The sequence below is a fragment of the Elgaria multicarinata genome, chromosome 10 (assembly GCF_023053635.1).
Source record: "Elgaria multicarinata webbii isolate HBS135686 ecotype San Diego chromosome 10, rElgMul1.1.pri, whole genome shotgun sequence".
Lineage (NCBI taxonomy): Eukaryota > Metazoa > Chordata > Lepidosauria > Squamata > Anguidae > Elgaria > Elgaria multicarinata.
Window position 1 is genome coordinate 50,213,664 of NC_086180.1, and position 15,081 is coordinate 50,228,744.

Genomic DNA, 15,081 nt, shown 5'->3' on the forward strand with positions numbered 1-15,081 from the left:
AACAAGCAGCAATTACTGCCTACTCTCAATTTTCCAAGTTTGCAATGATTTTTGGGGGGGTTGAGTGGGGTAATTATATGCAACAAGTGAGAGAGAGAGTGAACACTAAAGATTCCTGAAGGATCCATCATTCATTCATTTATTTATTTATTTATTTATTACATTTTTATACCGCCCAATAGCCGAAGCTCTCTGGGCGGTTCACAAAAATCATAAAGATTACGAGGACCTTTCCTTTGTATTCTGCACCACTGCATACTATCTATAGATTACCACACTCAATATTAGGAATTTTTATTCTCAGAGTGTATGTTTCTGACACAAAGATGTTTTTTAATTGTGATTGTAAAATGAGCAGAAGTAATGAGTACTATGATCTTTTTAAAGCAAATTTTAATTTATTGTATTTTTTCACACATGAAGACTTATTTTTGTGTCTATTAGTTCCACATAACAGGTTCTCATGACTAATGTCCTCATTTCCTTTGAAGTTTTGCCTTCTAACAAGATACACATTTCTGAGGCATTTTTCCACCAGTGTTTTGTATACTACACATTCATGTTATTTTGCAACAGACAAGGCAAGCTGAGACTATGAAAGTTCACACTACCTTGCCTTCAATTCATTACTCCATGTGTACTTCAACTTATATTCATTTAATATTAGTTATTGTGTAAATGGGACATAGAAACCAACCGTACACCTAGAAGCTTTCTAAGCTATTAATAATGCAGTGTATCAGTGCAATGAATGTATAGCTAAATAGGTGAATCCACAACAAAAAATTGAGCTGTGTGCTGCTACGCTCATGTTCTAAATTTCCTCTTTCTCCTCCCCTGGTCTTCTTACATCTCCCCTCTCTCTCAATCTGCCACTTGATTTTCTTTTGGTGTTTTTTTTCCTTAAAAATACTTTTGCAAATCTCATAGATCACATAAACTTGCAGTTACTTCTTTTTTGCTCGTAGGCGTTTACCTTTTGGTTATAAACCCACCTGGGCTGGCTCCACCAGAGTTTGCTATTGAAGGGATCTTTGCATCAATATCAAGAACTATAATATAATAACACTCTTCTTCTAGAAAAGAATACTATAGAAACTAACAAGAATTCACCAAGTTAAGGCTTTTAAATATATATTTAATATGTTTTACAACAATATACAAATAATATTTTATGTAGTGGACGTAGTGGTGAGGGGAATGACTTTTACACTTATGGATCCACTCCTATATATTGGCCTTTAACGTGGTCATATAATTAAAATTTTAATTCCACCTACAAAGAAGAAAACAACAACATATTTTCTCAACTACAAGGAAGAAAGTAATAGTCAATGCAACAATATATTTTCTCATAATCTCCAAATATAAGGATTTTATGAATGTGCTTTTAATGCTAATATCTATAATTTACAGTTTATACTTCAAGTCATTTAATGTAATTATTCAGCACTGCTTTTGCCTTGTGCCATTTCTATCTGATTTAATTCCTGGCACAGAAAAAGATGAATTGCAAGTGTGTTAATAGCAAATTTACAGGTCTAAATAAATAAAACCTAGAAGATTATCACAGTCTGGAATAAATCCCTCCCTTCCATGAAAATGTAGCTTGTCAGTTATTGGCACCAGTTATATATAGATGAAGAGAAATCACACCAATGAAGGAAGCTTTGTGTCAACTTAAATAAGATAAGTACATAAGAGCTGTCTGAAGTGTAGTTTTGACAAATACAAATTGAATTTAACAGCAGAAGAGAATTGGCAGTTACATTGGCACCAGAGTTAGATTTTCCAATGAGCAAATATATTTCAGTTAGGTGAGGATTTTATTATCTTTAAGAAAAGGTTGAATCAAACTGGTAGAAGAGGAAAAGAGTGAAATATAAATGCTTTAATAATATTTACTCAAAATGTGCACAAGTCAATTATTTTTCCTGTTTGTGATACATGCCTGCAAGCAGAACCTGAAAATCTGGCTCAATATCTGAATACTACATCCTCTCAGAAGTTGGCTACTGCTCCCATCTCCAGGTCCCTGAGCTCTCGCTTGTTCCACATACATGATAAAATGGGAAGGTATATAAATGCTTGATTATTCAGTGAATAAAAACTATTCTAAGCATGGAATTCGAATGGAGGATAACATTTGATCCAGGAAAAACATCAATATTACATGGGACCAGCAAAGAATTCAAATCTGAAATGAAATTAATTGCAACAAGAGTACTGTTAGTCTAGGTGGGAGACTACCTTTCTCTCTAGTGGAAGGAACTTTGCCAATACTATGAGAAGGTACTACACTTCTTGGAAGTGAGGGAACCTCTCAAGAACAACATGCTGTGAGAAAAATATGAATGGAACGCAGCCTTGCTAAAGCAAACAGCTAAGATTGCCTGCATTCTAGTCAGCTGTTGCCATTATCATGAGAAGAAAACGTATGGCAGTGTTATTAATAGCCACTTGCCTTTGGGGAATGTCTGTCATTTGCAGTCTAAGAACAATCAGATTCATTTAAGCAACACTGAAACACTAACATTCAGCCCATAACCAACACTAAATAGAATGGTTGTATCTGAGAGCTTCAATAAAGATTATAACAACATGATCCTTCATGAGGCACAGAAAGCAACCTGGTCACCAAATTTGAAAGTAACACTTTGCAGTTAAATATTTTCAGACAGACAACCGCTATGTTAAATAAGACATGGCTTCTTCTGCTTCAGTACCATGTGAGCTTTCTCTTTGCCAGATCACCTGAAAGCTCCTCTTCCAACTGGTCAACAGCTGGGCTAAGTATTTCTTGACTGCTGTCAGAGGAAACAAGACCTGCTTTGCCTCACAAGCAGAGCAATAAGGAATTACTGCTGGGCTTCAGAGAAACAGATTCTTTTCGTTCAGGCACATCTATCTTATAATTTTGCAGATCAAGAACGAAGTGTCCACATATTTCAATATTTTCATATGTAATACACCCCCCCCCCGAATACCAAATACTTCCCCTGTTACATTTTTGAGTACTCGCATTCAGGGTCCCAGCCAGCCCGTCACACCCTTTTCCTGTATGCTTCAGTCTATCTCCCTCACTATTTTCTATTCTTCACCCACAACTGTCCATCAGCATTCTGTGCCCACTGAGCATGCTCAGTCCTCATTGGGCACAGGGCTTAGCGGACAGAGCTTAGACCCTTTTTTGTACTTCTGCAAATTTTGGGGTCCCCCACCCCCAGTTTGCTATCTTTCCTTCACATGCAGAGAATGAATTTACTGTTAGTATATAGGCTGTCGCAAACTAATGGATGATTATGTGCGTTGGACAAAACAATAGATACACAGGCAAGAGTCCCATATTTGAAGCCATCAGAGGGAAAGGAAGCAGCAGCCAGGCACTTCTCCATCATGCCTGGATACAGATCCAGCTGAGAGCCCTCCTCCCTCTTGCTACCAACTGTCACCACTGAAGCCATCAGAGGGAAAAGAAGAGGAAGCTCTTCCACAGTGTCTATGACCTTCTGAAGTTTGCAACTAAGAAGCTAGTGCCTAAATTTGCTTTTTTCCTCCTCCCTCCCAATCCCCTTTTGAGTCATGTTTTTTAGATTGTAAAAGCCTGTGGGCAGGGACTATCTTAAGAATTATTTTTGTACACCACCTTGAGAGCCTTCTATGTCTAATTGGGGGGGGGGGATAAAAGTGCTATAATAAATAAATACCTGAGAACATCCAATGGCCAGGGCAGTTTTCAACTGTGGATACGTATCAGACAACCACAGAACTAACTCCATGCATTTAACTGGGTTTTAAGTCATATTAGAAGCCAGTTTTAAAACTCAGAGAGGGCTTTTTTAACCTGTTTAAAATGAAATGGAGATTGAGAGTTGTTACAAAAAGGGGGAAAGGTAGACTTTTCAGGTTATACGTGCAAACCCTTTGATTTGTTTAAAGGTGTTCTGGGAGCATCAGCTATGATCCCAAGAAGTACGCTTTTAAATATTGAGTTTGTTCTGACTCTATACTGTTTAGCTTCACCCTACCCAGTGCCTGTTTACACTTCCCTATGCTTGTTTGCATTCTCTTTCCCTCCTTATTGTTTACTACAACTCTATTAGATTGTAAGCCTATGCGGCAGGGTCTTGCTATTTACTGTGTAATCTGTACAGCACCATGTACATTGATGGTGCTATATAAATAATAATAATAATAATAATAATAATAATAATAATAATAATAATAATAATAATTAAAAAAAAAAAGAGAGAGAGAGAGATCCATATTAGAAAATGCGCCCTACAAATAAAATGGAAACTTAACCACATTGTACTGGTGCTAAATTCTGGATAGCTCTGGATAGCTCATGCAGAAAGGCAGTAAAGCTCACATGGTGCTGATTAGGTGGCTGTGTGATTCAAGTCTAGAACCCAGAATTTATGAATAACACAGCATGTAAGTGATCAAAATGTGATATGGTACTTTTTATATTAACCTGCAGTATACAACATTAACCTGCAGGATTTTTACAAATAATAATTTTCTTATGAATCTCTCTAGTTTCAATGGTTTTATGACACAAGATAAACAAATTCCTGTAGCAGTGAACAGACTTCTCAAATGTAAAGGGACTACACTGTAAAGTCTATTTTTATCATTATCAGCACCTCAGTACAAGACATTACGAAATAGATTTTGAAACTTTGTAGCCTTAGTATATTTCAAGTTGTTCCAGGAAGCACTGCATCAGCCTTCCCCAACCTGGTGCCTTCCAGATATGTTGGACTGTAACACCAACCATGCTCAGACAGCATGATCAATGGGCCAGGGTTTTTTTTTAATTTATCAGGGTTGAATCAGGAGATTGACTCTTCAGTTTGGCACAAACACACAAAAAAGTCTTAGCACTGCATTGTTTTAAGCTGGTAAGTACTGGATGTACATGTGCTTTATTAATTTATATAATCATCAGTAGAAGAACCAAAACGATATCTAGTCCCAATGCTTTCCAAAGACAGAGCCATTGCTCCCACTCATATCGGTCAACTCAATAAGTTATCAATGACTCTAGCAACATGTCATGGAGAAAAGCAACCCCACCTTGCACATTCCAAGGTCTCCAGTCCATCTAACCTGGGAGAATAATTCCCTCCTAGGCACAAAAATGGTGAATAGGCAATCCTTGTCCTGTATTTGAACAGATCTATACAATTAGGTTTTCCACAAGATATTGGTGAAGCAGGGATACAATTCCATGCCAAACACTATTTGCCTGCCTATGTTTACTCTGCTGAGCAGAGCAAAGAGAATTAGCTGCTTTCATATTATATACCCTTATAGTTTTACAAAACTAGTGAAGAAAAGCATCGTTCATTTTGGGAGAGATTCCAGTTGTATTAATTATCTAGTAGTGCACATAGAATGAATGTGATATTTTGTGTGAAGCATGTTATATATTAGCAAAAGTTACTAATGTGATGTGAGAAATAGATCTCTCCCACGAAGTGGGATGGGTTAGAGCCCACTGATATACACGAGTTGCAGCTGCCTAAAGGAATATCAAATAAGCATATGCAATGCTTAAAGCGAAGGGCAACGGGTTAGATAGCTGAAAATTTAAGTCATTTCAAGTTACCAGTAATCTCAGAGGAAAGTTACTGCTTCCAAAATCCACTGAATCATGTTCATAACATAGCATACTTTGACAGAAACCCAGTAAACTACCACTAAATCTGTTGTTGTAACAGCTCAAAGGGACATGAACCAAGAGAAGAAGACTGTTCTTCATTGTAGTAAAATGAGCAAACCTAAATGGAAGTCCATGACATGCTCAAGAAAATGTAATGTAACAATTCATATGTTAAAACTTAAACTAGAAATAAATTGATTTCTAAAGTATACATTGTGTAATTTAAAATTTATACACAAGAAAAATATTGATATTTATTATGATTAATATCATCCTTATTCAGCAGTGCAAAGGTACACAGCTGTACAGATTTCTTTGTAAACATGTCGTAGTCAGGAAATTGGATTTCTTTTATTTAAGAATGTATATCCATGGATGTTTCAAGTATGAGCCTTGGCAAGCGTTTACAAGTTAAATACATTCTTAATACATTACAATATTATTTTTGTAACACATCCATCGTTTTTTAATATAAGGAAACTGGTAACTAATGTTAAACCCCACTTTGCGTTTTGAGTAAAAAAAATACAGATGGCTAACTGTTGTGTTCTATGACCATTTATAGTAATGTGCTCAACTGACGCTGAATATAACTAGTGCTAGAGACACATAAGACATGAACTGTCAGCTCTCATAACAAAAGTATTTTCACTCACAAGGATTACTGTACACATTTGACTGGTAAATAATAATTGAGTTCAATCAAGGAGAAAGTTGGTATTAATCAAATTGAGGCATAAATAATTCAGGATTCAGAACATCAGTCATTCAAGAACTAAGCTTTGCTTCCAAGTTGTTTATCAGGTGGCCTTTATTCAAGAGAAATTAAGTTTTACTATAGAAAAACTTAGAGAAATAGATCTTAAGTTTTCTAAAAGTTTGCTGGGCCTAACCATCACCTCTTCTTTTAAAGTAAACTTTAGAATTCATGTATCGGATACACAAGTGGCTCAAGTCAGTAACCAATCTGACCTAGAGTGAGAGTGGGGATCTCATTCTGACCCCTACTATAGCATTAAATACAAGGATACATCATGGAAACCTAAAGAGTTTAAATAATTTCATCTTGCGAACTCCTTAGAAAACTTCACATGCCTTCTTCTGATTTGCTATCTAATCATGATTCAGGCAAATTTAAATAATATTTTGAAGTATGACATAACAAAGCATTTAAGGAAAATGAGTAAAACCATACTTCAATTAAGAACTTACCCTTAACAAATCAATTTACTATTTTATTAAACTAGATATTGTTATTACCCTATGCACATCTTCTAAGAAGAAAATTCTACTGAACTTAATACAACACAATTCTAAGTAAGTGTGTTAGTATCAGGTAATAATTCTATACCTGAAGGATGGACAAAGAAAAAATGTAGAAGGAAGGAAACATCTGAACTTACTTTCATAAAAGTCTTTAACATCACAATGAAGTTGATATAAAAGAGCTACTGATTCCATAGTTTAAGTCCAATTCTACTAATTGAGAGGCTTTCTTGTGAGATACAAATTTAAAAAGTGCACTTAATTAAGAGCTTTATTTTTAACTGTTGAGTAATACATAAGTTAAACATTTGTATTATCTGAGAAATATATATTCCCAATTTATGTGAGAAATTACAAAGGAAGTATTCTAACAGTAGCACTGACTAAAAGTTTCCTTGAAGACACTATAATTAATTTTTCACAATCTAATACATTTTCATAAGTTCTTCAAAAGAATTAAAGGACAATCTTTGACAAATACCAATAAAAGTGCCATATAAACGCGTATCAAACATATTCTTAAAGCACAGATAGATAGGTAGATAGTGAAATTATGTGGGTTCAATAAGATAGTTCCAAAAGAAAATATTATATGTACTCCATGGATTGAAACTACCATAACCAAGTTATGATACTTAAAGCTAAGGTATGGAGGCCTTCAGACACAAGGGGACAAAAATATAAACACTTACCCGTCTACGGCAGAAGGGAAGGCCTTGGGCAATGATACTGATGCTAAATATCTTCATCACAGTTTGATGTGGCAAAGGCTCTTTCGTACTCGGAAGATCAACAGAAACCAAGCCATGATTTATGGATGCTTTCCCTGGTTTTGACATTGTAGAGTTCTCACTTGGTCCAGAATTATTTGTAACAAAATAGCATTACTTTAAAAATGTAACAAAAATGATATCTGGTGTAACTGAGAACGTTAAACTAGGGATTCAGTTTTCCAAGGCCTGCTTTGCCTTTGTTTCAGTCTTATCAATCTCTCCTACCAAGTGTCTTGACCGTTCTGCTGCTTAGTGAAGTGCAAGCTATCCTAGTATAGACCGGAATTATAAATGACTATGCCGACAGACTGTCCCTGCCAATCAAATAGCTATTGGCCCACCCATGCAGTATCACTAACACATACACTGTCAAAATAGGTGACAAAAAAAGCGATTGCTTGGAGCTAAAATAGTCAACTTTATAAATTATAGTTTTGATGGGATGTTTGTAAAGAGGAAGACAGAACTCTTACCACCTTTCGTTATAACACTGTGAAATAAAATAGGTAAGAGATCTGTCTCTAGTTATCTTAATTCCTTGACTCACTCAGAGCTAAGGAATGCATTTATGGAATTCTGTTTCCAAACCATCCCTTCTGCATATTTGGATGGGAGGTATGCAAATGTTCCCATACTTAAGTGTCTAGGTATATTTGGGGCTCCACAAATAGAGGATATTATTCATTATATATTTTTCTGTGAACTGCATTGGCAGTCCCAGAAAAAGATTTCTTGTACTTTTGTTGATAGGAATGTCTGACAGAACACTGGCTGGGCAAATGTGTAAACTTCTTGTAGGTACAGATCCTTATGTAACTAATCAAGTAGATTTATTCACAGAGACTGCTAAAAAGATTAAAGCAAAGGTCCTAAAAGCTGTTGCTGTGGGTTGGGCATGATAAACCGATCTGAGTGGCTTGTTCAACCTTTTTCTTTTTATGACTATTGTCTCTTTTTTGGGTAAAATCGTAAGAACCTATAGTTAAATGCAATAAAATTGACTGGCTGACTCACAATTAAAATAGAACACAAATAATGTAAGCCAATATATATGCACCAAAAGTGTCTTGCTCATGTTCAGTGTGATCAAGGTATGGTCAGAACTGTGTAGACATCCGCCTCATCTCTCACTTGCAGAACAGTGATAGAGGCTGCCATTTGGATAAATGATTACAGGGTGGAGAGGTGGATCACCTGTTTTAGGGAGACTTTGGTTATGATGGCATTCATGTGAAGACTTATTTCTATGGAAGTAAAGAGGACTTTATCTTCTGAGTGATTAAATTATTTTCAAATCAACGTTGATACAATAGAACTACTAAAAACACTGACCCTTCTGAGCAAGACACAATAATTTTGATTCTGAACAGACCAAACTGAACTCAAGGCATACAAAATCCTGTCTAGGCCAAAAGCTTGACAAAGGCAACAAAACTGGCTGTATAAGTAACATAAATGTGCTTAAGTCATTGATGCAGTTCCATGAACAGACATAATTTTTGACAGCATCCGCCTTCCATTTTTTTCCATCAACGAAGTGCTAAATGCACAGGTCTGAAATGGACCACGTTCACAAGACTTAATCTGGAAAAAAATGGGAGTAAGAAGCAGAAAAGTGGGAGTAAGAAGCAGAAAAGTGGTAATACTGAAAAGAAAGAAAAAACAATAGATTTAACACAGCAAAGGAGAGATTAATGATCCAGGAAAGAGTTTTGAAAAAAGAGATGAGAAACTGACCTGGCACAAGTACCATCTGTTGACAGATTATACTTAGATATGGATCTTCTACCATAAACTTTATAACTATATGCATTTTCTTTGTGTTTGATTGCATTTTATGTCTCAATTCCTCCTAAAACTTTAGCATGGAGATTGATACTTCATGCACTCCATTCTCATTGCTCAAAGAGTTAACTCATTTTGAGGCCCGGATATATGCATAACTGTTAATTAAGAACACCAAGACCACAAGAATACAGCTTTTTCTAGAGCAACATGTTTCAGCATAACTGTTAATTAAGAACACCAAGACCACAAGAATACAGCTTTTTCTAGAGCAACATGTTTCAGCATAACTGTTAATTAAGAACACCAAGACCACAAGAATACAGCTTTTTCTAGAGCAACATGTTTCAGCAGCCAAACAGCCTGATACTGCAAACCATTACTATGGCAAGGCATTAGCCAATTTCAACTTCTCTGAATCACACAAGGATGTGTAGCACATTATGTTGTAAAGTCTCATGTGGCCAGCCACATGACTGCATGAATTGTTATTATTATTTTTATTTATTTATATAGCACCATCTATGTACATGGTGGTGTACAGAGTAAAACAGTAAATAGGAAGACCCTGCCGCATAGGCTTACATTCTATTAAAATCACTGGGTAGGGTAAACAGGCACAGGGTAGGGTAAAACTAACAGTATAAAGTCCAAACAGCATCAAGTTTTAAAAGCTTTAGGAAAAAGAAAAGTTTTTAGCTGAGCTTTAAAAGCTGCGATTGAACTTGTGGATCTCAGATGTTCTGGAAGAGCATTCCAGGCGTAAGGGGCAGCAGAAGAAAATGGACGAAGCCGAGCAAGGGAAGTAGAGACCCTTGGGCAGGCGAGAAACATGGCGTCAGAGGAGCGGAGAGCACGAGCGGGGCAATAGTGTGAGATGAGAGAGGAGAGATAGGAAGGAGCTAGACCGTGAAAAGCTTTGAAGGTCAACAGGAGAAGTTTATATTGGATTCTGAAGTGAACTGGAAGCCAGTGAAGAGATTTCAGAAGTGGAGTAACATGGTCAGAGCGGCGAGCCAAGAAGATGATCTTAGCGGCAGAGTGGTGGACAGAAACCAACGGACTGATGTGAGAGGAAGGAAGGCCAGAGAGAAGAAGGTTGCAGTAGTCCAACCGAGAAATAACCAGTGCATGAACAAGCATCTTGGCAGAAGAGACAGACAAAAATGATCGAATCCTGGCAATATTATACAGGAAAAAACGACAGGATTTAGCTACTGCCTCAATATGAGGAATAAAGGAGAGCGAGGAATCAAATATAAAGCCAAGACTACGAGCTTCCTTGACCAGAGTAAGTGTAACATCATTGACAGTAAGAGAGAATGAGAGATGAGGAGAAGGTTTAGGAGGAAAAACAAGCAATTCAGTCTTTGCCATATTAAGTTTCAAACGACGATGAAGCAGCCAAGCTGAGATATCTGAAAGACATGCCGAGATACGATCGTGAACATCAGGAGAAAGTTCCGGAGATGAGAGATATAATTGTGTATCATCGGCATACAGATGGTATTGGAGGCCATGAGATTGAATAAGCTTACCCAAGGGCAACAAGTATAAAGAAAACAACAACGGGCCAAGCACCGAGCCTTGCGGAACCCCTACTGAAAGGGGAAAGGAGGAAGACGAGCTGCCATTAGCCAACACGCTGAAAGAGCGACCCGCTAGATAGGAGGCAAACCAGTTTATTTTAATTATTTCTACTATTAAAATTACCAGTTAAAGTAGGTGCATCCTTCTTTATGCTCAATGTTTTGCCTAAATTGATTAGCTTTTAACAGCTATTATAGCCTGCCCCAGCCTTGTGACCTCCAGATGTGTTCAATTACAACTCCCAGCATCCCCAGCACATGCTGGCTAGTATTATAGGAGCTGTAGTCCGACATCACACCAATTCGTGGATAGGGATAGCCTAGCCACAGTCATCCAACCACTAGTAATCTCTTGATTAGACTCCTGCAATGCACTCTATGTAGTGCTACCCTTGTATGTGGTTCAGAAGCAGAATGCAGCAGTTAGGGTGCTCATTGGGACATCCAACTATGCTCACATAACATCTAAGTTAAAAGAACTGCACTGGATGCCTATTAGCTGTCAAGCCATGTACAAGGTTATGTTATTGTCATACAAACAACTTGAGACCAGTATAACTAGCAGACTGCCTTTCCTTATATATACCCAGCCGACATTTAGGATTGTCAGAAGAGGCCTTGCTGGTCATTCAGAAATTAACAGAATTTTGACATGCATACCGCAACAGAGGGCCTCCTCAGTAGTAGTGCCCTTCCTTTGGAAAACCCTCCCTCATGCAGTTTGGGAGGCAGAAAATGTGGCATGTTTCAAACACCTTCTGAAAACACACTTGTTCATCCAAGCTTTGCTCAGGTTGTAATTTAATTAATCATACTGCTTCATTTTACTGATCCTTGCATTGCTTTTAATGTACCTGGAATTGTTTTTAATGTTGTGTTTTTAATATTGAATTTTAAATGTGATTTTAATTGTGATATGTTAACCACTTAAGTGTTTTATTATATTATATAAACATCAAATATATACATAATAAACACATCTGGATGGCACCAGGTTGGGGAAGGCTGAGCTATTATGTTCCTAACACTGCTATGTTTCTAAGGCAAAAATGCCTTGCTGTGTAACACTTTAAAATGGGGAATTTCTACTTCAAATACACGTAGGCATGGTCTTACAGAAGTGCACAGAAAGAAAAACAAGCTGCAGCCATCTGGGGAAGAAGATACATAAGAAAGCTACAAACCATAGGATTTGAGAATATAGAACTCATGGACAGAGCTTTGGTGAAACCACAGAAATAAACCCAAGGGAAACTTGTCTGAGAAATAGGGATTGATGATCGATTTTCCATCTGTTCTTTAATACTGACTGGGTCATCCTAGGAACTGTAAACATCCTTGTGACAATTTACAATGATGCATACTTGCTGACAGAAATTTGGAGCACCATAAATTCTGAGATATGATGTACAGTAGTGGTTTTTAAAAGGAAAGGAAAAAAATCTATTCTCTCAAATGATACATTTCCCAGTGATAAACAGATTACACAAACTATTTGGACTGTATAAAAATAGAGATGCTACAGGACTGACTGACCATTACAGAAATATCTCTGTAGAAGCAATTAACTTGAAATTTTCACTGACATTTAGTAAATAGTTGTTGACAATAAACTGTAGTATTGAACATTTTACTTATAAGCAGAGGTTAACAGAGAGTTAGCAGATCTTTTGAATACTCTTAACTAGTGAACATCTGCCCTCAAATGGATAAGACAGAGCACTGCAACATTTGGCAATATTTAATATTGATTTCTTATTCATCTACTATAGGCAGCTTTTTGAAGTTTATGATATAAAATTATGGATTAACAACTTTTCAGTGCCATAGTAAGATTTTTTTTAAAAAAAAGCCATCCCATGTTCAACTACTCTTTGAAATAAGGGAAGAAAATTACTTTTTAAAATGAAGTGTGGATTCTATAAGAAAAGAGCATCAGAAGCACATGTTCACAAGCGGCACGTAACCATACTGTCGGAACATAGGACAAGTCTGCAAAATGTCTCATGTTACCATACAAATGTGAACATGTTCCTGATATACATGTTGATCCTTATGTGCTTGCTTCCACACCCACCCCAATTCACAGCCTTCCAATATCGGAGTAGTAGCATCCTGCAAAAATGTCTGCACACAATACAGTTCTCTTTCAGGAAGGGTGTGGTGCAGCTACAATTCACCTGGCACAGCAATGCAAGAGGCGGCAGGGGAAGGGAAAAGTTACTGTATCATCCATGGAGAAACAGCACATACACACAGAAACACACATTCTGTTACACAAAATATAAGTTCAAGAAATGCATTAGCCAGATACTTCTTGAGTATGCATTATACCCAGAAGACTCTACCTGTTTTTAAGTTAACATTTCAAAAACATATGTCTTCACTCCTACATTAAATATTTCAGAAAGTATTTCAGATATGTAATACAACCCAGCTGCATTCTTCAAACATTCTAGAAATGTCAGGCCAATCCTTATCGGCTATAACATGATTTATCTGATGATTAAGTTTAACTCTTTGGTCGTCTCAGGATAGTACCAGCTGTTAAAAGAACTGCTACAGTTGCTCTTGAAGAATTTGGTTGGTGATTGCTTCATTGTACCGTGGTACACCTTTTAATATAATATACTTTTTTAAAAAAAAATAAAAGTCAGACATGTACACTTTCTCATAATTCTCCATATGAAGGCAAAAAAATATATTCTATAATGTATTTTAACAAACACTGCTGTTCAATCTTTATCTCATTATTCCTTCTCAGCTATTACCATGTGATTGTCACATAAGACATTAACAGTTGAGGTTCAGAGACCGTAACTTTCCCAAGGGCCCTCCCTGCATAAACCATGGCTGAACCACGATATCAACTCAAGTTCAAGTCCAGGTTTCTATCCACTGGACTAGGTTTATTTTTACATATTTCCTATGAATATGCCATATTTAAAAGCTTTATGCACCTCTGAGAAGTCAGCCATATAAACCTGCAACTTAAAATACCAGTACAGAATTATTTGTATACAACACTTGAGAGGTCATCAGATCACAGGACTAAATAGTCAATGTAATAAGTATTACCACCAAATTTTCACTTATTAAAAGAAATTCTATAGAAAATCTTAAAGGCAGAATATTCCGCGCAATCTGCCCAGTTCATTTTTAGAAATATACTATCTTTTGTGGTAACTTGCTTCCATATTCATAGTTACATCAATAGATGTAAGCAGCGCCACTAACAAAAGACATCATTATACATTATAAAAGACAAAGAAGACAAGCTTCTTAATGCATCTTGATAATATAGATGACTTATTAGAAATATTCCATACAATATAACCTAGCAAATGGAAAACAAACCAATTGTTAAATGGCATTCACACGGTAGCAGCAGTTTAAGCTGCATAATCCTGTTCAGCTGGCAAGTAACATACTGAAAGAGAGCACGGGGTTATTAATAATAGCTCAAGATATGCAAAGTAAAGAATGCCCGAGCTGCAAAAAGGGAAGAAAAAAAGCAGGTAGTCTTAGACATGCTGAAATTCCTGAGCTGTCTTCGTTGGTTCTAATGTACTTCAGTGGTCAAAATATGTATGACAAACATCATTATGTAAATGGAATTAATTATATATACATGGAGATGTAACAGTTCACACCAACTTTGTGGAATGGGGCCAATGAATAGTGCCACTGGTTCAAGCGGGCCTTGTATGATCTACTAGTTGATTCAGCTTTATCGCAGTACTCTTAACACTGATTGCTGTCAAACAGGCATCTTACTTACTAGATTCCTGTGACCCACTAATGGATCACAATCTATTGAAAACCCTTATTTAGAAGACACTAGCTATGAAAATGCTCTCTAAAAGATGGTTCAAATCTCCCCTGTCTCAGGGACAATCATAGGTTCAATTAACTGGGCACAGGGGATGTCCAATCTTACATGGGTCAGAAGTTGTCCTTCCCTGCTTTAAGCCTTTTTCAGCTATGGTGCTTTGTT

The 15,081-nt window shown here is 36.7% G+C and overlaps 1 protein-coding gene across 3 annotated transcripts in view; it reads right to left on the minus strand.

The window, feature by feature from the left end:
* The window catches only part of FBXW7 (F-box and WD repeat domain containing 7), a 146,320-nt gene that overhangs the window by 74,388 nt on the left and 56,851 nt on the right, over positions 1–15,081 (minus strand). Inside the window, exon 1 of one of the 3 annotated variants that reach the window (XM_063136270.1) lies at positions 7,630–7,957. The exons of the other annotated variants lie outside the window; for them this stretch is intronic. Coding sequence (XP_062992340.1) covers positions 7,630–7,776 — 147 coding nt within the window. The 5' untranslated portion in view covers positions 7,777–7,957. Of the gene's footprint in view, positions 1–7,629; positions 7,958–15,081 lie in introns of those variants that run through there. 3 annotated transcript variants of the gene reach the window in all.